Consider the following 21,263-nt stretch of genomic DNA (forward strand, 5'->3'; position numbering starts at 1 on the left):
TAAACGGATGGCACAGGATGGCGGGGGTGGGTAAGCGATGCTGCTTTATTGCCGGGGGGGGCGGGTGGGGACATGGTTGTCCCCTGGGTTGGGTGCACAGCACCGGTGTCACCCCACCCCCACTTTGTCCCCACCTGTTGGGGACATTCTGGGGACAGCATCGCTAGACGGAGATGGAGCCATCGCGGAAGTCGGTCTTGCCGATGAGGGCATTGACGAGGACGGGGCGGCCCTGGCGGCACGCATCCTGCGCGGCACGGAGGACGGTGTCCAGCCGCTCACGGTCCGGGCGGCCCACCAGGAAGCCTTTGCCCCCCAGAGCTTCAGCCACCGCGTGGTAGTCTGCAGGGGGGGGACAGTGGTGGCCCTGTCACCTCCCTGGGGATGTCAATACTGGGGTGACATGGTGCCACCTGGCATGGCCTGATCCTCCCCAGGGTGACACGGTGCCACCAGGCATGGCCTGATCCGTGGTGACCTGGTGCCACCAGGCATGGCCTCAGTTCACCCAAGGGTGACATTGAAGCCACCAGCCATGGTTTAATCCGCCCCAGAGGGCCCTGATGCCACCAGGGCAGGGCTCAATCGACCCTCAGATGACTCTGAGTCACCTCCGTGTCCCCAAATTTGGGGACAACGTGGGGGGGCAGCGCTCACCCAGGTACTCGAGGCCACACGCCACGTTGCTGCCCAGTAGGGCCACCTGCTCGCGGGCAATCTGGCTCCAGCATGCGTCGTTGCCCACCAGTGCGATGACCGGCGTCTGCAGGTGACAAAGGACACGGCCGCCGCGCCTCAGTGCCACCCTGGGTTGGGGACAAGCCCCTATTCCCCCTCCCCCTCCCCCCATTTTCAGCGCCCACCGACCTTGTGCCGCATGAAGGTGTCGAACTCCATCAAGCTGTAACCCAGCGAAACCGTCACCGTAGAGGACCCAAACCTGGTGGCAGGGAGGGGACAAACCACCATCAGTCAGGGTGACACGGGTGCCTGGTGTCCCCAGGGGCCACCGCAGCGCTGTACCTCCGCGTGGGGACGGCAGAGCTTGGCACCCAGCGCGAAGCCGCCAACCGACTCCCAACGTGCCAAAAGCTCCTGCGGCGACAACAGTTGGGGGGTGTCACCTTTGTGTCCCCTCCGCTCCGGTGACAGTGTCCCGGGGGGAGGGGGGGGGGTCCAGGGGAGTCTCACCGGGGTCCAGCCAGGAGAGGGGACGTCGGGGACGGACGATGTAGGCGCAGTGCCCACGAAGTCCCCCCCGTCAGCCACCAGGATGCTCTCGGGGGGCAGCAGCGCGTCCAGGTGCTGCAGCAGCTCCAGGGGGGTTCAGGTGGTGCAGGGGGGGGGGGTCGCCGCCTTCTCCCTAGGGGGGAGACCCCCCACCCGGGCAGGGAAGGGGTAGGTGGGAGCCCCGGAATAGGGGTGGCCCCCAGCCCAGCGGGAAAGGGGTTGGGATCCGCCAAAGTGGGAATGGGGAGTCCCGGCAAACTGGGAAGGGCCAGGACACGCACGGCACAGCCCAAACCAGGCCCAGATCCATGGCCCTCCCGGCCCCCAGCCCGGCCCCCAGCCCCATCCCTGTTCCCTATCCTGGTCACTGTCCCCATCCCGGTCCTGGTCCCCATCCCTGTCCCCATCCTGGTCCCCATGCCAGTCCCTGTGCCCATCCTGGTCCCTGTCCTCATCCCGGTCCCCACCCCAATCCCTGTCCCATTCTCAGTCCCCATCCCGGTTCCTGTCCCCCATCCCAATCCCGGTTCCCATGCCCATCCCGGTCCCCATCCCAGTTCCTGCTCTTGTGCCCATCCCTGTTCCCTGTCCCCATTCCCATCCCTGTCCCCATGCTTGTCCCCATGATCCTCCCTGTCCCCTTCCCCCATCCTGGTTCCTGTCCCCATCCCTGTCCCCATCCTGGTCCCCGTCCCGCTCACCGATTCGCCTGCTCCTTTTCCTGCTCGGCCTCGCGCAGCCGCTGCAGCCAGGGCTCGGGCACCGGTAACCATGCAGGCTCCGCGCCAGCCGCACCACGAACGAGGCCACGTCGCCTGCCCAGACGCCCTACATGTCGCGCCCCACACATTGCCCCCCCACGCCCCCCCCGACATCACACCCCATGCCCCCCCCCCACCCATCAACCCCCCACCCATCACCCCCCCCCTACATCACCCCTCACCCCCCCCCACATCACCCCCCCCAACATTACAACCCCCACATCACACATCACGCCCCACACATCATCCCCCATCACCCCCCATCACCCCCCACTCATCCCCCCCACATCACCCTCCCTACCTCAACCCACACATCACCCCTCCACCCCCCACATCCCCCCCCCCATCACCCCCCCCCTACATCACCCCTCACCCCCCCCCACATCACCCCCCCAACATTACAACCCCCACATCACACATCACGCCCCACACATCACCCCCCATCACCCCCCACTCATCCCCCCATCATCCCCCCCACATCACCCTCCCTACCTCAACCCACACATCACCCCCTCCACCCCCCCACATCCCCCCCCCCCCCCATCAGCCCCCCCCCCCCCCCCCCCCCCGGGCAGGGGTCCCACCTTGCACCGCGAGCCGGGGCTCCCAGAAGACGTCGGCGTTGCGGAGCAGCTGCCCCCGGTCCCGGTTAACGGCCACGATGGCGGCGCCGCGCCCCAACACACGCCCGTAGGACAGACGGAAATCACAGACGGCACCTGGGGGGACATGGGGCGGGTGGGGGGGGGGGGAGGGGGGGGGGGGTGGGGCGCATCATGAGGGGGGACGGGGACACGGGGATGCCGCTGGTGCCCCCATCGCCCCCCACCCCAGTACCTGCCAGCAGCACCATGTCGGCGTCCCGCAGCGCGTCGCGGCGGTTCTGGCGCAGGAGGAGGGGGCTGCCAGGGGGGGAGAAGCCCCCGCGCTGCCCCCCCCAAGTAGCAGGGGATGCCCAGAGCTTCCAGCGCCGCGCTGGGGGGGAGGGCATCAGTGGGGGCCCAAAATGGCACCAAAACCACGGTGTTCGGCCCCAAAACCACTTTGGGGCGGGGGGGCAAACAGGCTCACGTTCGCCCCAAAAATTGGCTCATTCAGGGCCCCAAACTGGCTCAGTTTCACCCCAAAAATGGCTCTACCAAGGCCCCAACCTGGCTCAGTTTCGCCCCCAAAACTGGCTCATTCAGGGCCCATAACTGGTTCAGTTTTTGCCCCAAAAACTGGCTCAGTCAGGGCACCAAACTGGCTCAGGTTCGCCCCAAAAATTGGCTCACTCAGGGACCCAAACTGGTTCGTTCTGGGCCCCAGACTGGCTCAGTTTTCGCCAATAATGGCTCATTCAGGGCCCCAAACTGGCTCAGTTTTGCCCCAAAACCTGGCTCAGTCAAGGCCCTAAACTGGTTATTTCACCCCAAAAACTGGCTCATTCAGGGCCCCCAAAAATGGTTTATTCTGGGCCCCAAACTGGCTCAGTTTCGCCCCAAAAAATGGCTCCTTCAGGGCCCCAAAAACTGGCTCCTTCAAGGCCCTAAACTGGCTCAGTTTCACCCCCAAAAACTGGCTCCTTCAGGGCCCCAAAAAACTGGCTGTTTCACCCCAAAAGCTCAAATCTGACTCATCCCCTCCCCAAAGTGGCTGATCCATGCCCAAAAGCAGCTCGGCTGACCAAAAATTGCCTGATTTGTCCCCAGACCAGTTCACCTGTCCCCCCAAACTGGTTGATCTGTCCCCCAAACCCAGCTCAACTGTCCCCAAACCAGTTCATCCATCCCCAGACCAGCTCAGCAGCCCCCAAACCGGTCCATCCAGCCTCAAACTGGCTCCACCATCCCCAGACCAGTTCACCCATTCCCAGACCAGTTCACCCGTCCCCAAAATTGGCTGATCTGTCCCCAAACCCGGCTCAACTGTCCCAAACCAGTTCAATCCATCCCCAGACCAGCTCAACAGTCCCCAAACTGGTCCATCCATCCCCAAACTGGTCCATCCATCCCCACACCAGCTCAGCAGCCCCCAAACTGGTTCCACCATCCCCAGACCAGTTCAACTGTCCCCAGTCCAGCTCACCAGACCCCAAACTGGCTGATCCATCCCCAAACCCAGCTCAACACCCCCCAAACTGGTCCATCCATCCCCAAACTGGTCTATCCATCCCCACACCAGCTCAGCAGCCCCCAAACTGGCTCCCATCCATCCCCAGACCAGTTCAACTGTCCCCAAACCAGTTCAACAGTCCCCAAACCACTTCATCTGCCCCCAAACCCAGCTCAACTGTCCCCAAACTGGTCCATCCCTCCCCCACTCCAGTTCAGTGCCCCCCAAATTGGCTCCACTGTCCCCAGACCGGTTCGCCCGGCCCCAAACCAGTTCACCCGTCCCCCAAACCAGTCCACCCACCCCCAGACCAGTCCATCTCACCACAGCTCCTCCGCTGGCGTGGGCGGCAGCATGGCCTGGCTGCCCACCAGCACCAGTGGCCTCGTGGCTCGGCTCACCAGTTCCGCGCAGCGCTGCACCTGGGAGCAAACACCGCGGTCAGTCGCAGCCCAGTTCAACCCCAAACCAGCCCAGTTTAACCCCAGACCTGTCCAGTTTAACCCCCCCAAACTGGCCCAGTTTAACCACAAAACCAGCCCAGTTGAACCCCAGAACTGGCTCAGCTGAGCCCCCAAACCAGCCCAGTTTAACCCCCCCAAACCAGCCCAGTTGAACCCCAAAACTGGCTCACCTCAGCCCCCAAACCAGCCCAGTTGAACCCCAAACTGGCCCAGTTGAACCCCCAAAACTGGCTCAGCTGAGCCCCCAAACCAGCCCAGTTTAACCCCCCAAACCAGCCCAGTTTAGCCCCAGAACTGGCTCACCTCAGCCCCCAAACCAGCCCAGCTGAACCCCAGAACTGGCTCAGATGAGCCCCCCAAACCAGCCCAGTTTAACCCCCCAAACCAGCCCAGCTGAACCCCAAAACTGGCTCAGCTGAGCCCCCAAACTGGCCCAGTTTAACCCCAAAACTGGCTCAGCTGAGCCCCCAAACCAACCCAGTTTAACCCCAAAACTGGCTCACCTCAGCCCCCAAACCAGCCCAGTTTAACCCCAAACTGGCCCAGTTTAGCCCCAAACCGGCCCAGTTTAGCCCCAGAACTGGCTCAGCTGAGCCCCCAAACCAGCCCAGTTCAACCCCAACCCAGCTCAGTTCAGCCCCAACCCAACCCAGTTCAACCCCAAAACCCACCTCAACCAACCCCAACCGCCCCCAGACACCCCAAAACCCCTCATTCCATGTGGGGGGGGGGGGGGGGGGGGTGTCCCCCAGACCGCACCTCGTCCTCGGTGGCCAGCGGCACCCGCACGGGCAGGGGGGTCACATCTCGGGGTTCCCAGGCTCCCGCGAAGAGGTTACGGATGTAGCTCTGGAGGTACCTACGGGGTGGGGTGGAATTGGGGGTTGCTGGACCCTTTTGGGGTGCTGGGGGAAGGGGGGGTGGGGGGGGTTGGGGGGTGTCTCTGCTCACCACTGCACCGCCTTCCCCCCGCAGCCCCCCGGGCGCTTTTGGTGCCACCGATTTCCTTCTCCACCACGTGGAAGGGGTAGAGCACGTCGATGGGCAGCTCCACGAAGACGGGTCCTAAATTTGGGGGGGGGGGGGGGAGGATACACCCCAGAAGAAGACCCCCAATATCACCCCAAAACCACTTTTGGGGTTCAACCCCCCCTTCAAACACCAGCACCCCAACCCCCCCCCCAACAAACCACACCATTGACCCGTGGCAGGGCAAAACCCCACCAAAACCCCAAATCTCAATGTTCTGGAGGTAGTTTTGGGGTGCCCCCCCGCCCCCCCCTCCCCCAAATTTTGTACCGGGGGTCCCCGACTGCGCGGGTAGCGATGGCACGGCGGAGGGTGGGGACGATGGCGCGGACAGTACGTGCCGTGACCACACGCCTTGCACAGTGTCCTGAAGAGCGAGAGTTGGTCGATGTCCTGCAGCGCTCCCCGACCCTGCAGAGATGAGCAAAAATCAGCTTCGAACCCCAAAAAGGAGGAATTTCCCCCCAAAAATGGGGCTGAGAGGGGATTTAAGGGGGGGTCCCCCCCACCTTCTGCAGCGAGGCGGCTGCTCCCCCGATGAGCAGCACCGGTGACTCCAGCCATCTGGGCGTTCTTGATGGCCGTCACTGTGTTGGTGACGCCGGGACCAGCGGTGACAGCGGCGACGCCGATGCGACCTGCAGGGAAATGGGGGGGATGGGTGGTGAGAGGTGGGGGAGGGTCCCCTCTCTGCACCCCGGTTTTTGGTTTGAGGTTCAGGGGATGCTTGGTTGCTCATCTTGATGGCACCCAAGTGGTGGAATTAGCTCCTGGGGGTGACATACGGTGACAAAACCCACCATGGAAGGACCTTGGGCACCCACAACATCTTTGAACCCTTCCTGGCCCAACCGGGACCCCCCCAAGATGGGGCACCCCAAAACCCTCCATCCGTTGGGTCAAGGGAAGATGTTGGCCATGGGGTCACCTTTCTCCTTGCCCAATCCTCACTGGACCTGCCAAATTATCTCCTGGGGGGTGACAAATGGTGACAAAACCCACCAGGAAGAGTGTTTTGAACCCTTCTTCACTCAACCAGGACCCCCCTCAAAGTGGGACACCCCCAAAACCCTCCATCCGTTGGGTCAAGGGAAGGTGTTTGGCCATGGGATCCCTGCTCCGTATCCGCACCCGAGAGCCTGGAGACGGCGTCGGCAGCGAAGACGGCGGTGGCCTCATGCCGGGTGTCCACCACACGGATGCCCACCTTCTCGCTGGCCACCAGGATGGGGGAGATGTGGCCACCAGCCAAGGCGAAGAGGAAGCGGACACCGTGTGCCCTTCAGCACCTCCGCCACCAACTCCCCACCGTGCCGGGGGCTGCGGGGGTCCACCTGGAGGGGGAGGAGGTCACCAGGGAGGGACGCACGCAGCATCACCCGTCCCTACGCCGAGCCATCAGCTCCAAATTCGGTGGGTTTTTGGTAAAATGGTGGTGATGTCACCCGTATCACCCATGTCACCCTACCTTGTGCAGAGCTGGTAGAGGAGCCCCAGGCGATGCGCCACCAGCAGCAAGCGCCGCCGCCAGCGCTGCCAGGAGCCCGGTGCAGGCGCAGGCGATGCCGGCAAGGAGATCCATGGGGATGCCGGGAGCTGGAGGACGGGGCCAGGATGGGGGGAAGGAACCAAAGCGACAACGGTGAGAGAGGGTGGGGGTGGCGGGGGACGCGGCATGGCACCGCGGCGGCACCGGCACCAAACGCCGGGGTGGCCCTGGGATGGCGGCGGTGAGCCGACCCGGATTAACCAAACCCGGATTAACCAAACCCGGAATAACTGACCCCGGATTAACCAACCCCCGATTAACCAACGATGGATAATCAACCCCCGGATTAACCAACTCGGATTAACCGACCCCGGATTAACTGAACCTGGATTAACCAAACCCATATTAACCGAACTTGGATTAACTGACCTGGATTAACCAAACCTAGATTAACTGACCCTGGATTAACGGAACCCAGATTAACTGAACCTGGATTAACCGACCCCATATTAACTGACCTGGATTAACCGAACCCGGATTCACTACACCCAAATTAAGTGACCTGGATTAACCAACCCCGGATTAGCTGAACCCAGATTAACCGACCCCCAGATTAACCAAACCCAGATTAACTAACCTGGATTAACCAAACCTGGATTAACCGACCCCGGATTAACCAAATTGGATTAACTGACCCCGTATTAACTAACCTGGATTAACCAAACCCAGATTAACTGACCTGGATTAACCAAACCTGGATTAACTGACCCCGGATTAACTGACCTGGATTAACCAAACCCAGATTCACCGAACCCGGATTAAACTGACCTGGATTAACCAAACCTGGATTAACCAAACCCCCGATTAACTGATCCTGGATTAACCAAACCGGGATTAACCAACCCCGGATTAACTGACCTGGATTAACCAAACCCAGACTAACCAACCCCGGATTAACCAAACCTGGATTAACCAACCCCGGATTAACCAAACCTGGATTCACCAAACCCGGATTAACTGACCTGGATTAACTGAACCCGGATTAACCGACCGCAGATTAACCGAACGCAATGAACTGAACATGGTTTAATCAAACCCAGTTTAATGGAGCTCAGTTTAATTGAACCGGGTTTAATGAAGTTTTGGTTTAATTGAACCTGGTTTAAATGGTGCTCAATTTAATTGAACCCAGTTTAATTGACCTGAGAAACTGAATCCAGTTTAATTTAAACTGGTGAATTGGAGACAGTTTAATTGACCCCAGTGAACCCCGATTAACTGAACCCCGTTTAATTGAAGCTGCAAACCTGAACCCACATTAATTGATCCCGATTAATTGAATGCTGTTTCATGGAACCCGGTTTCATCGACCCTAATAAAGTGAACCCAGTTTAATTGAACTGGTGAATTGGACCTGGTTTAATTGACCACAGTGAACCCCGATTAATTGAACCCAGTTTAATTGAACCCGATAAACTGAACCTGGTTTAATTGAACCTTGTTTCATGGAACCCGGTTTAATTGACCCCAATAAAGTGAACCCAGTTTAATTGAACCTTTTAAACTGGGCCCAGTTTAATTGACCTCAGTGAACCCTGTTTAATTGAATCCGGTTTAATTGACCCCAGCGAACCCCCTTTAATCAACCCTGGTTTAATTAGACCCGGTTCAGCCAAAACCCGGATAATTAAAACCAGTTTAACTGCACCCAGAGCCGGGTCAGCCCTAGTGCCAGCTCATTTGCATAATTAGCACCTAATGAGGAGGGCATCAGTCTGGGGTGACTCTTGGCAGGGGCATAAGGACCTGGGGGGGGGGGTGGGGGGGGGTGGGGGTGGGGTATTAAATCCTGGCTTCAGCCACTTCCCAGGCCCGGAGCTGCTCCAGGCGCCAGATTTTTTCCTTAAATCCCAACTTCCCCCTTCTGTGGCTTAAAAAAAGATGGAATGGGGCAAAAATGGCGCAAATTGGGCCAAATAACCTACTTTGGGGGATTCTGCGGTGCCCCTGCCCCCCAGGGCTGCTGTGTCCCCCCCCCCCATGGCCACATTGTCCCTGCTGCCCCCCCACCCCGCCAGGGCCACCCTGTCCCTGCTGCCCCCCCCCAAGGACCACCCTGACCCAGCTGCCCTCCCCCCACCCAGGGCCAAAACCCCCCCCCCCAAGGGCCACCCTGACCCAGCTGCCCCCTCCCCCAGGGCCACCCTGTCCCTGCTGCCCCCCCCCTCCAGGGCTATCCTGACCCAGCTGCCCTCCCCCCACCCAGGGCCAACCCCCCCCCCCAAGGGCCACCCTGACCCAGCTGCCCCCTCCCCCAGGGCCACCCTGTCCCTGCTGCCCCCCCCCTCCAGGGCTACCCTGACCCAGCTGCCCCGCCCCTAGGACCACCCTGTCCCAACTGCCCCCCCCCCTCCGCCCCCGCTGTCCCCTCTCCCCCCCCTGCGGCCACCCGTGTCCTGATTGTCACTGCAGCCACCTCTGTCCTTACTGCCCGTCCCCCCCCCCCGTGCCTGTGACACCCCAGGGACACACACCCCCCCCCAACCCACTCCTCACTCAGGGCCCCCCATTACTCTGCCGCCCCCAGACCCCATGCACGCCCCCCCTTCATGACCCCCCCAAGACCCTGCCCCCCCCCAGGGTGGCCCCCCTGTCCCACACCCGCCCCCCCCCCCCGGGGGGGGTCCCTCCATTCCCACGCTCCTCCCCTCGAGACCCCTCCTGTTCCCACGACCACGCCCCTCCCCCAGCCCCGTGACCCCCCCCGGGGCTCCCCCAGCCCCGTGCCCCACCCCCGGGGGCGCGGGGTCAGCCCCCCCGTCCCGCAGCCACCTGCCCTTCCCGGAAGCACCGCGCCTCGCAGCCACGCCCACACCTGGCGGCCCCGCCCCCACAAGCCCCGCCCCCGGTTACGCCCCCCCCCCGCGGTACCGCCTGGGGGGTGGGGGGTCCGCGGCCCCGCGTGCCACCGCCTCAGTCACGTGACGCGGTTTTCCGGTACCGCCCCCTCATCCGGCGGGCGCTCTGACGTCACTCCTCCGCGCGCCGCCGCGCAGCTGGGAGCGTTGATTGGGCGCCTGGCGGGGAGGGGCGGGGCCGGGACAAGGGGGCGGGGCCAGGGGCAGGACGGGGCGTGGAAGGAGTCCCCCGGGGGGGGAGTTACAGGGTGGTCTCACTTGGCGGTGGGGGGGGGGTGTGGCTCCTATTTCGGGGGGGTTTCACGGGGGGGACTCCCGGGGGGCCATGGAGGGGTGTTTCCCATGGGGGTCCCATTTCGGGGGGGTTTCGTATGGGGGGGGGCTGTCATGGGGGGGCTCCAATGAGGGTCCTGTTTCACGGGGAGGGGGCTCAGCTGGGGGGGGATCTCCGGAGGTGGGGGGGTGTCTCCTGTGGGGGTCCGATTTCAGGGGGTCTCACGGGGGGGGGGGGGGGGCTTACCTAGCGGGTGGGTCTCCTATGGAGGGGGGCCACCAATGAGGGTCCCATTTCAGGCGGTTTCACAGTGGCAGGGAGGGTGTCTCCCATAGGGGGGGTCTCCCATGAGGGTCCCATTTCGAGGGGCTTCATGGCGGGGGGCTCAGTTAGTGGGGGGGTCTCTCATGGTGGGGTGTCTCCCATGGGGGTCCCATTTCCTGGGGTTTCACGTGGGGGGGGGGTCTTCCATGGGGGATGTTTCACATGGGGGAGGTCTCCCATGGGGGGGGGTGTCTCCTATGGGGGTCCCATTTCATGTGGTTTCACGGGGGGGGCTCAGTTACTGGGGGGGGTCTCCCATGGCGGGGGGTGGGGGTATAACAAAGGAGGTGGTCTCCCATAGGCCATTATGGGGAGGGGGTCTCTCATGGGGGTGGGTCTCCCGTGGGGGGGGTCTCCGATGGGGGTTTGTCTCCCATGGGGGTCCCATTTCATGGGATTTCACTGGGGGGGGTCGGTTAGGGGCGGGGTGTCCCCCATGGCGGGGGGGGTGTAACAAAGGGGGTGCTCTCCCATGGGTCTCCCACAGGGGGGGTCTCCCATGGGGGGCGTCCCATTTCGGGGGAGTTCACATGGGGGGAGTCTCCCCTGGGAGGGGGTCTCTTATGGGGGGGTGTCTCTTGGGGAGGGGGGAGCAGCCTGTTCCCCAAATCCCTTCCCGGTGCCGTACGTGCCCCCCCCGGCAGAAATTCCAGCTCCGCGGCAGGAAACCCCGGGGCTCGGTCACGGGGGGGAGGCGAAATCCCCGGGGGGGGCGGGGCGACACTTCCCCTCCGCCGTGACGTCACACGCGGGGGGGCACCCAAGGAGGGGGGGACACACAGCCTGAGTCCCCAGCCCAGCTCCCCCCCCCCTCCCCGCGGTGTCCCCCCCGGCTCTCCCCACCTCCCCCCCGCCCCGGTGCCGGTGTGTTCCCCCCCCGGTGCCACCGGGTCCCCTCCGGTGCCGGTCTGTGTCCCCCGCCCGGTCCCAGCGGGTCGTCCCCCCCCCGGTGGGTGCCGGTCTGTCCCCTCCCCGGTGCCACCGGGTCCCCCCCCGGTGCCGGTCTGTGTCTCCCCCCGGGGTCCCCCCCGGTGCCGGTCTGTCCCCTCCCCGTCCCGGTCTGTCCCCACCCCCGGTCCCCCCGGGGTCCTCCCCGTCCCCGCCCCTCCCCGCCCCCCCCCGCCCCGCCCCCCCGGTCCCTCTATAATGCGGCCCCCGCCGCTCCCCTCCCCCCACCGCGATGCCGCCGCTCGCCGACCCCGAAGCCCCCCCGCTGCCGCGGGACCGGGACGGGGACAAGGACCGGGACCGGGACAGGGACCGGGGCCGCCGCCGCCTCCTGCTGCTTCTGGCCGCGCTCGGAGCCGCCGCCCTCGGAGCCGCCGCCGCCGCCGCCGCGCTGCTGGGGGCGCTGCCGGGGGGGGGCCCCGCCGCAGGTGGGCACGGGGGGGGGTCCGTGTCCTGGTGTCTGTCCATCCGTCCTGGTGTCCCGGTGTCCATCCGTCCTGGTGTCCAGATGTCCATCTGTCCTGGTGTCCGTCTATCTGTCATCCAAGTGTCTATCCGTCTATCCAGTTCTCCATGTGTCCATCTGTCATCCAGGTGTCCATCCATCCATCTGTCCTGGTGTCCATGTGTCCATCTATTGGGTTGTCTGGGTGTCCATCTGTCATCCCAGTGTCCGTCCATCCATCTGTCCTGGTGTCCATCCATCCATCTGTCCAGTTGCCCATCTGTACGGTTGTCCAGGTGTCCATCTGTCATCCAGGTGTCCGTCCATCTGTCCTGGTGTCCATCCATCCATCCATCTGGTTGCCCAAATGTCCGTCTGTCTGTCCTAGTGTCCATCCGTCCAGTCGCCCAAGTGTCCGTCCGTCCATCTGTCCAGGTGTTCATCCATCCATCTGTCCTGGTGTTCATTTTTCCGATTGTCCAGGTGTCCATCTGTCCAGGTGTCCATCCATCTGTCCGGTTGGCCAAGTGTCTGTCCATCCTGGTGTCTGCCCGTCCATCTGTCCGGGTGTCCGTTCATCTGTCCTGGTTGTCCTGGTGTCCATCCATCTGTCCATCTGTCCTGGTGTCTGTCCATCTCTCCTGGTGCCCAGGTGTGTCTGCTCACCTGGGCTGCCCCCATCCAGGGGGATGCTCAGCTAGGGGGTCCGTCCAGTTGTCCATCTTTCCGTCTGTCCGTCAGCCCGGGTGTTCATCCAGCTGGGTGTCCCTCTGGCCAGGTGCCTGGTTGTCCAGTTGTCCATCTGTCCCTCCAGTCTACCCAGCTGGGTGTTCTTGGCCAGGGGTCCGTCCATCCCTCTGGCTGTCCATCAGTCCAGGGCTCTGTCCATATTTTTGTCCATCCAAGTGTCCATCCATCTGGCTGTCCGTCTGTCCATGTGTCTGTGTACACGTCTGTCTGTCCAGACATCCCACTGTCTGGGTGGCCACCCACCTGGCTGTCCCAGTGTCTGTCTGTCCAGGTATCTGGCCATCCCTCTGGATGTCCATCCCTCTGGGTACCCATCCGTCCAGGTGTCTGTCCATCCCTCTGGGTGTCCATCCATCCAGGTGTCCATCCATCCCTCTGGATGTCCATCCACCTATGTGTCCATCTGTCCATCCCTTTGGATGTCCACCCACCCACCTGCCCACCCAGTTGCCCACCCATCCAGGCTCCCCTCCCCCCATCCTTCCAGGTGTCCATCCCTCCATCCACCCAGGGTGCCCATCCCTCCGCCTGTCCCTGGGGTCCCACAGGGTGTCCCTCCCCCCGCCGGGGGGGATGAGGCAGATGCACCAGACCCCTCCCTGCCTCAGTTTCCCACTCCAAAGGCACCAAATCACCCCCCCCCCCCCAAATCCAGGGGTCACCCCTCCCCCTGGGGACCCCCCAAAATACCCAGCAGGGTGCTGGAAAGTCCCCAAATCCTGATGCGACACCCAACTTCCCCTTCACCGGGGGTGGGGGGACGGGGACATGACACCCATGGGGACAAGGACACTTGGGTCCTTCCACCCACTGACGCTCTTTCCTCTCCTTCACAGGCTGCCACGGCCGCCCACATGCTGCTGAGCGCTGGTAAGTCCCCCCGGCCTGTGGCCACGGTGAGGGGCTCGCTAGGAGGGGGTGGGGGGGTGCCCAGACCCGAGGCCGTGGTGAGGGGCTCGCTGGGAGGACGGGGGAGGGGACCCCGGCCTGAGGTGGCTTGGCCAGTCATCTCGAAAATGTCACCCGGGTTCCTCCTTCTGCCCTCGGAGAGGAAACGTCAGCCCAAGGCTGGAGCATCTGGGGGTGTCGGTGCGGCCGCGGGCTCCCCGAGGCGTCATGGAGTGTCCCCGGGGTGTCACGAAGCATCCTGTGTCCCCAGGTTGTCATGGAGCGTCCTCCGCCTCTGTGGTCCCCAGGGTGTCACGGAGCATCCTCCGTCCCCAGGGTGTCACGGAGCATCCTCCGTCCCCAGGATGTCACAGAGCATCCTCCATCCCTGTGGTCCCCAGGGTGTCACGGAGCATCCTCCGTCCCTGGGTTGTCATGGAACACCCTCCATCCCTGTGGTCCCCAGGATGTCACGGAGCATCCTCCATCCCTGTGGTCCCCAGGGTGTCACAGAGCATCCTCCATCCCTGGGGTGTCACGGAGCATCCTCCATTCCTGTGGTCCCCAGGGTGTCACAGAGCATCCTCCGTCCCTGGGGTGTCACAGAACGTCCTCCATTCCTGTGGTCCCCAGGATGTCACAGAGCATCCTCCATCCCTGTGGTCCCCAGGGTGTCACGGAGCATCCTCCGTCCCTGGGTTGTCACGGAACATCCTCCATCCCTGTGGTCCCCAGGATGTCACGGAGCATCCTCCATCCCTGGGTTGTCACGGAGCATCCTCCATCCCTGTGGTCCCCAGGGTGTCACAGAGCATCCTCCATCCCTGGGGTGTCACGGAGCATCCTCCATCCCTGGGGTGTCACGGAGCATCCTCCATCCCTGTGCTCCCCTGGTGCCATCCCAGGTCCCCCTGGGTGCACCGCCGTGCCCTGGGGACCCCGAGGTGGGCTGCAGCACCCACCCCGACCCGCAGCACCCACCCACCCTCTTGTCCCCTCTCTTGTCCCCCCAGGCTCGCTGGCGCTGCCCTCAGGACCCAGCTGGCGCTACGAGGAAGGCATCAGCGGCGTCTTCCTCAGCGAGGACGTGCAGGTGACAGCGGGGAAGCTGCGGGTGACAGCAGGTGGCCTCTACCTCCTCTACGGCCAGTTCGCCCTCACCTGCACGGCGCCCACCTGTCCCCCCGGCACTGTCACCCTCCAGCTCTGGCGCGCCGGCTCCCAGCGCCCGTTGCTCGCCATCCCGCTGGTGCTGGCCGGAGGTGCAGGATCCAACCCGGAACGTTCTGGATTGATCCAGGCCATTGGGCAGCTCCAACCTGGGGACGTCCTGAGCCTGGCGCTGGACAAGAACGTGGCTGAGGACACATGGCAGCTGGCGCAGGACGAGCGGGAGGGCAACTTCGTGGGGTTGTTGCGTATCGCTGGGGGGTGACAGGGGGTGGCCAGGGGGTGAGGAGTGGGGCTGGGGGCTGGTCAGCCTGCTGGTCGGAGGTTGGGGATGTCAGGGGACACTGTTGGCCTCCACGCCTGGAGATCTGGGTCCCAAGACACCCCCACACCCAGGGATTTGGGGACATCAAGGGACACTGTTGGCCTCCATGCCTGGAGGTGTGGGGACATCAAAGGGCACTGTTGACCCCCACACCTGGAGATTTGGGAGCATCAAGTGATGTTGAAGACCTGGAGGTGTGGGGACATCAAGGGGCACTGTTGGCCTCCATGCCTGGAGATCTGGGTCTCGAGACACCTGCATGCCTGGAGGTTGGGGACATGAAGGGACACTGTTGGACTCCATGCCTGGAGATTTGGGAGCATCAAGGGATGCTGAAGACCTGGAGGTTGAGGACATCAAGGGACACTGTTGACTTCCATGCCTGGAGGTGTGGGGACATCAAGGGACATTGAAGACCTGGAGGTTGAGGACATCGAGGGACATTATAGACCCCCTATACTTGACTATTTGGGGCTGGAGACCCCCCCGCCTGGGGGCTGGGGACATCAAGGGCCCTCGGCCATTTGGGGACCCTAGTGCTGGACACTTGGGGACACCAAGGGATGTCACAGACGCCTATTTTGGGGACCACGGACACCCCCATGTCCAGAGATGGGGGGGTCCCTGCTGGTCCCAGCCCCCCTTCTTCTCCCCCAGCCGGCCTGGGGGGGTGCCGGGGGGTCCCCTCCCCCCCTAAATTATTACCTGGCGCTTGGAGCCACTTTATTTATTGTTTAATAAATTTATTTATGATTCCGAGTGCCCAAAAATGGTCTTAATTGCCCCCCAAAAACGGGGGGACCCCAGGGGTGTCACTGGCCTGGACGCCAGGGGGGCCACGTGTGCATGCACAGCTCTGCATGCGTGTGCAAGTCCATGCACACGTGTGTGTACATGCACGGGTGTGTGCAAATAGGTGTGCAACGGTGCATGCAACTGCATGTATTTATGCATGCACACCCATGTGGAAGCGCACATGCAGCTGTACGTGCGCATGCGTGTGCAAATAGTTATGCAAAGATGCATGCAGCTGCATGTGCGTGTATGCATGCACACTCGTGCAAATGCACATATATGTGCACCAACATACGTGCATACGCAGACCACCCCTCCCCCGCCCCGTGACCCACTTTCTCTGCCCCTTGGAGGAAAATGGGGTGGGGGGCAACACCCACGGCGCTTCCCCCCCCCCCCCCCGCCAGGTCCACGGGCCCCTCCTCCCCCCGCAGCCCCATGGCCTCATCTGGTCTCCAGCAGCAGGAAATCCTCCCCGTGGTGCATCGCACCAGGGCCGTGCACCTCTTGCACGAGGAGGGGGAGGGGATCCTGGGGGAGGGGAGGGGCACGACACATAAATCTGGGGCTCAATTACCCGTTGCCCCCCCCCCCCTTTTCCCCCCTCCCCAGTCCTGCACCCCACCCCTGGAAGGAGGGGCACAACCTCATGGTAGCCAGCAGAGAATCTCCACTCCAAAGAGCAAAGGGTACTGGGGGATTTGGGGGGGGGGGTGGTTTGGCTTCCCCCCCCCCACATACCTCCTCATCCCCACAGATTTGCCTTTCACCCCCTCCCCAAATTCCTCCTGAACCCCATTCCCCCCCTTGACCCCTAGATTTGCCCCTGCACCCCCAGATTTGCCCTGACAGCTCCAAATCTACCCCAGACCCCCAAATTTACCCCAGACACCCCCCCCCAATTTGTCCTTGCTCCCCCTCCCCCCCCCGTCAAATCCTGGCACTTGGCAGTTTCTCTTCGCTTTTATTTTTGGCTCAGGATTGGGGGGGGGTGGTGTCAGGGGGTCCCCCACTTTGGGGGGGGGGAGATCAGGGGTTTTGGGGAGCCCACCCTGAATATCAGAGTGACCCCCCCCGTGACAAATAAATAGGTAAAGAGGAGTCCCAGGGTTCCAGGAGGGGGGCAGGCACTAGCTGCACCTGTGTGCAACCCTATACGAGCCACTGGAGAATCCCCACTGCTCTCAAGTCCAGAGCCTCAGGGATTTTGGAGGGGGGGGGGCAGTGGTGAGTGGGGTCTTGGGGGTCCTGCAGAGAAGGACCCAGGGGTCCAGGTGGGTCAGGGTCCAGGTCTGAAGGGTCCAGGTCATCAGCATCCTGTGCACAACCTTATACAAGCCACCGGAGAATCCCCACTTCTTTCCAGTCCTGCGCCTCAGGGACTTTGGGGGTGGTCAAAGGGGCCTCCCACAGGCTTCTTGGGAGGGACTGAGGCTTCCAGGTGGGTCAGGATTGGGGGTCTGAAGGGTCCAGGTCATCAGCACCCCATGCACAACCCTATACGAGACACTGGAGAATCCACACCAATATGCATGCACACACCTCTGCCCAGTCCTGGCCCTCAGGGCTACCAGGAGGGATAAACGGGATCCCAGCAGATCATCCCAGGCATCCCGATGGATCAGGTTGGGGTGGAGGGTGGGGTGTCATCAGCCCACTGCCACCCCACGCACAACCCTATACGAGCCACCGGAGAATCCCCACCCCAACCCCCAAGCCATGGCCCTCAGGGATGCCAGGAGGGATCAAGGGGATCCCAGCAGGCTTCCAACGGTAATCCCAGGCATCCCGATGGATCAGGTTGGGGTGTCATCAGCCCACTTCCACCCCACGCACAACCCTATACGAGCCACCGGAGAATTCCCCCCCCCCCCGCCACAGCCCCCCCCCCCAATCCCCCATACCCCCCCTCCCCTCCCAAATCACACCATAAACATCCCGAAATAAGACCGGGATCCATCCACTGCCCTCACCAGCTGGGGGGCTTGCACCCGCGTGAAAACCTCGTCCCCCCTCTCCAGCCTCACCAGCCCCCCCAAAAAACTGTGCCGGGCCCAGGGACCCCCCCGGCTTTGGGGACAATAAACCACCTTATTGACCAGGAGGTCCAAGATCCCAGGGTACCGGGGGGTCCGCTTGTGGATGCCGTGGAGGGTGGCGGCGGGCGCGGGGCACGCGGGGGCCCCCAGCTGCACCTTGGCGTACACGAAGTAGAGCCCCGGCTGGTGGCAAACGAGGGACCCCCCCTGGTAGCCCAGCCCCCGCAGGAAGGCCCACGCCTTGGTGGGGTCCCACCGAAGGGACCCGTTGGCTTGGGATGAGATGGTGGCATCGGCTGGGGGGGGGAGGGGGGGAAGAGGAGAGAGGGGGGGGGGTTAGGGGGATAGGGGTGGTTGAGGGTGCTGGGCAGCCCCAGCCTGCCAGCACCCCCCCATCTATAGGGGGACCCCGACATCCTGGGTGCTGAGCGCCCAAACCTGCCAGCACCCCCTGTAGGTAAGGGGAACCCACACACCCAGCCCCTACCTCGCCCCCCCGGTGGACACCCCCCCCGCCCCCCCCCCAGAGGGACCCCTGCACCTGGGCCACACCCCCCGCGAGGTTGGGGACCCCCCACCCCCACCCCCCCCGAGGTTGGGGGGATCCCCCCCCCCACCCCCCTTACCGATGAGATGAGCCGCCGGCTTCTTAGCTGGGGGGGGGTCTGCAAAGGGAGCCCGGGCAGAGGGTGAGGTCTGGTGTCCCCAGGGTGGTGGCACCCATGTCCCCAAGGTGGTGGCATCCAGGTCCCCAGGGTGGCAGGGGGGTGTCCCACAGCCCTGGGCTAGTGGCATCTATGTCCCCAGGGTGGTGGCACCCATGTCCCCAAGGTGGTGGCATCCAGGTCCCCAGGGTGGCAGGGGGGGTGTCCCACAGCCCTGGGCTGGTGGCATCTATGTCCCCAGGGTGGTGGCACCCATGTCCCCAAGGTGGTGGCATCCAGGTCCCCAGGGTGGCAGGGGGGGTGTCCCACAGCCCTGGGCTGGTGGCATCTATGTCCCCAGGGTGGTGGCACCCATGTCCCCAAGGTGGTGGCATCCAGGTCCCCAGGGTGTGGGGGGTGTTTCCTGACCCTGGGTTGGTGACACCCATGTCCCCAGGGTGGTGGCACCCTCATCCCTAGGGCTGGGGGCTGGGGGTCCCATGTCGCCAGGGTGGTGGCCCCCATGTCCCCAGGACCCAGTTTTGGGGACCCACCTTGCAGCACCTTCTCCGACAGCGGCTGGTCCCCACTGACCTGCGGACACCCCCACGGGTCAGGGGACACGCAGGGACACGGGGATGCGAGGCTGGACAGGGACACGAGGGCACACGGGGACAACCAGGACCACACGGGGACATGAGGGGACACACCTGGGAACACACGAGGGGACACGCGGGGACACGGCAGTCCCCGGGGCCACCCCCGGGGTGACACAGGGGGACAGGAGAGGGGACATGGGGACACACAAGGGGGCACACAGGGACTCGCACACGCGTGTGAACCACCACAGCCCCCTCCCATGTGTCACCCACTGTCCCCATCAGTGTCCCCACACTGTCCCCATCCCCCCAGTCCCCAAATCCCCCGTGTCCCCAATGTGTCCCCTCCCCCCCATGTCCCCTCTCACCTGCAGCCGTGTCGTCACCCTCTGCAGCTCCCCCCGGACCCCTGCCAGCACCCAGCCTTGCACCGCCACCGCCACCAGTGCCAGGGCCACTAATGTCCCCAACACCCACTGTCCCCAAGACCCCCCCCAGCGTCGCCGCCGCCACGTCGACAGGGGGGTGGTGGCACCCGGGGGGGTCCGGGGGGGGGGCAGTGGTGGCCAGGGCCCTGCCAGGGCGAAGACACCGTCCCCCATGGGCCACCCTGGCTTGTCACCCGCTGTGTCACCCGCCGTGTCACCCTCCCTCCGAGGGACCTGCACCCGCTGTGCGGCCCCGGAGGAAATGGGGCCCACGTCACCCGTTGGTGTCACCACCCTGGGGTGGCTCCCCCCGTCATGGGGACACAGCGGGGGGGGACACACACACACGGCCACGTGGCATCCCCCACCCTGCTGGTGCCACCGCTGTCCCCCATGTGTGTCCCCCAGGGGGTCTCCATGTCCCCACCCCCGTGGTGTCCCCTGCAGTGTCCCCATGGGGACACAGGGACCGCGGAGGTGCCACCGCATCGCCCCACTTTTGGGGACATCAGTGACCCCAAAAGTGTCGCCAGAACTCCCAGCGTCCCCAAGGCCAAGAGGGGGTGGGTGGGGGTGGGGCGGTGTCCTCATCCCCAGAGCCTCCACAGCTGGGGACATCAGGGACCCCTCTGTCCCCAAGGTGGCCCTGGGGTGTTGGGGACAGCTTGGGGACACTCCCAGCCAGCGGTCACGTGGTCCCAGGGTGCGGGCTGGGACACGGGGAGGGGTGACAGAGGTAGGGGTGGCACAGGGAGGGGTGACATGGGGGGGTGACACGGGGGGGGGGTGACATGGGGGGGGGTGACACGGGGGGGGTGACACTTCCCACCACACGTGGGCTCCCGGCCGCCCCCACGCCCGGTTCCCAGGGCTGGGGACACAGAGGTGACCAGCTGCACCCCACAACACCCTCGTGCACATGTTCACACGCGCGTGCAACACACTTGCACCACCCACACACCAGCACCGTGCAAGCATACGTGCATGTGTGCCCTCACACACGCTTGTGCCACAGCACACCCGGGTCGTGCACACCTGGGTCATGCACACTCGTGCTCGTGCACGTCACAGGCACTCATGCTATTGCACCCTTGCACCGTGCGTACACACGTTTGTGCACGTGCACAGACCCCCGTGCTGTTACATGCTTCCACTGTGCACGCACACACTTGTGCTCCCATGCATGCACACTTACGCTAGTGCACAAACACATGCAGATACACACTTGCAGCGTGCATGCACACTTGTGCCAATGTCTGCTGGCACCACGCATGCACACACTTATGCGTGCACACATGTGCTTGTGCTACCAGCACGCACACACTTGTGCTCCCATGCAGGCACACTTATGCTAGTGCACAAACACGTGCAAACGCACAATTGCAGTGTGCTTTTGCACCATGCACACACCCGCTTGTGCATGCACACATGTGCTCGTGCTCCCAGCACATGCACTTGTGTAAGTGCTCACACTCCCCTGCCACCCACGTGTGCCCTTGCACCCACAGGCATTTGCAGCTGCATGGATGCATGCAGCCACGTAGTTGCACCCACACGTGCACCCATGTGCACGCCCCACGCATGTGCAAGGCCGTGCCTGGTGCTGCCAGATAAGACACCGGAAAGTGCCGCTCGCATGAGTCCATGCC

General features: G+C 63.6%; 3 protein-coding genes across 5 annotated transcripts; 1 reads left to right on the plus strand and 2 right to left on the minus strand.

Annotated features, from left to right (window-relative positions):
* Positions 1–27: 27 nt before the first annotated feature.
* Positions 28–6,998, minus strand: ILVBL (ilvB acetolactate synthase like). The gene is given in 24 exon segments (XM_055699964.1): positions 28–342; positions 658–763; positions 868–915; positions 917–940; positions 1,024–1,068; positions 1,070–1,095; positions 1,192–1,239; positions 1,242–1,363; positions 1,932–1,995; positions 1,998–2,045; positions 2,576–2,710; positions 2,829–2,904; positions 2,906–2,966; positions 4,410–4,507; positions 5,309–5,408; positions 5,501–5,532; positions 5,535–5,614; positions 5,849–5,867; positions 5,869–5,925; positions 5,927–5,989; positions 6,088–6,135; positions 6,137–6,216; positions 6,710–6,860; positions 6,862–6,998. Coding segments are annotated over 24 exon segments (1,803 nt in total). The 5' UTR covers positions 6,955–6,998; the 3' UTR covers positions 28–163.
* Positions 6,999–11,718: 4,720 nt separating this feature from the next.
* Positions 11,719–15,865, plus strand: LOC114014912 (uncharacterized). Its single transcript, XM_055699995.1, has 3 exons — positions 11,719–11,959; positions 13,563–13,596; positions 14,628–15,865. Exons 2-3 carry the CDS (start codon positions 13,581–13,583, stop codon positions 15,047–15,049), a joined length of 438 nt encoding a protein of 145 aa, XP_055555970.1. The 5' UTR covers positions 11,719–11,959; positions 13,563–13,580; the 3' UTR covers positions 15,050–15,865.
* A 987-nt stretch (positions 15,866–16,852) lies between these two features.
* Positions 16,853–19,891, minus strand: TNFSF14 (TNF superfamily member 14). 3 transcript variants are annotated; one of them, XM_055699970.1, is made up of 4 exons: positions 19,555–19,891; positions 19,142–19,181; positions 18,570–18,608; positions 16,853–18,239 (listed from the first exon to the last, which is right to left on the minus strand). In XM_055699970.1, the coding sequence occupies exons 1-4, from the start codon at positions 19,786–19,788 to the stop codon at positions 17,827–17,829; spliced, it is 726 nt and encodes a 241-aa protein (XP_055555945.1). In that variant the 5' UTR covers positions 19,789–19,891; the 3' UTR covers positions 16,853–17,826. The 3 variants fall into 3 exon arrangements, with proteins under 3 accessions (XP_055555945.1, XP_055555944.1, XP_055555943.1); XM_055699969.1 differs by lacking the exon at positions 19,555–19,891 and adding an exon at positions 19,241–19,488 and having other exon boundaries at positions 19,142–19,204; XM_055699968.1 differs by lacking the exon at positions 19,555–19,891 and having other exon boundaries at positions 19,142–19,487.
* Positions 19,892–21,263: the final 1,372 nt, after the last annotated feature.

The sequence above is a fragment of the Falco cherrug genome (genome assembly GCF_023634085.1).
Source record: "Falco cherrug isolate bFalChe1 chromosome 11 unlocalized genomic scaffold, bFalChe1.pri SUPER_11_unloc_3, whole genome shotgun sequence".
Lineage (NCBI taxonomy): Eukaryota > Metazoa > Chordata > Aves > Falconiformes > Falconidae > Falco > Falco cherrug.

Bases quoted from the DNA above. Each gene is read 5' to 3' on its own strand.
- TNFSF14 (XM_055699968.1), bottom strand. From the start codon at position 19,448: ATGGGAGGGGGCTGTGGTGGTTCACACGCGTGTGCGAGTCCCTGTGTG. The intron at 18,609-19,141 runs GTGGGTCCCCAA...CTCCCTTTGCAG, and splicing joins GTCGGAGAAGGTGCTGCAAG to ACCCCCCCCCAGCTAAGAAG. The intron at 18,240-18,569 runs GTAAGGGGGGTG...TCCCCCCCCCAG, and splicing joins GCCGGCGGCTCATCTCATCG to CCGATGCCACCATCTCATCC.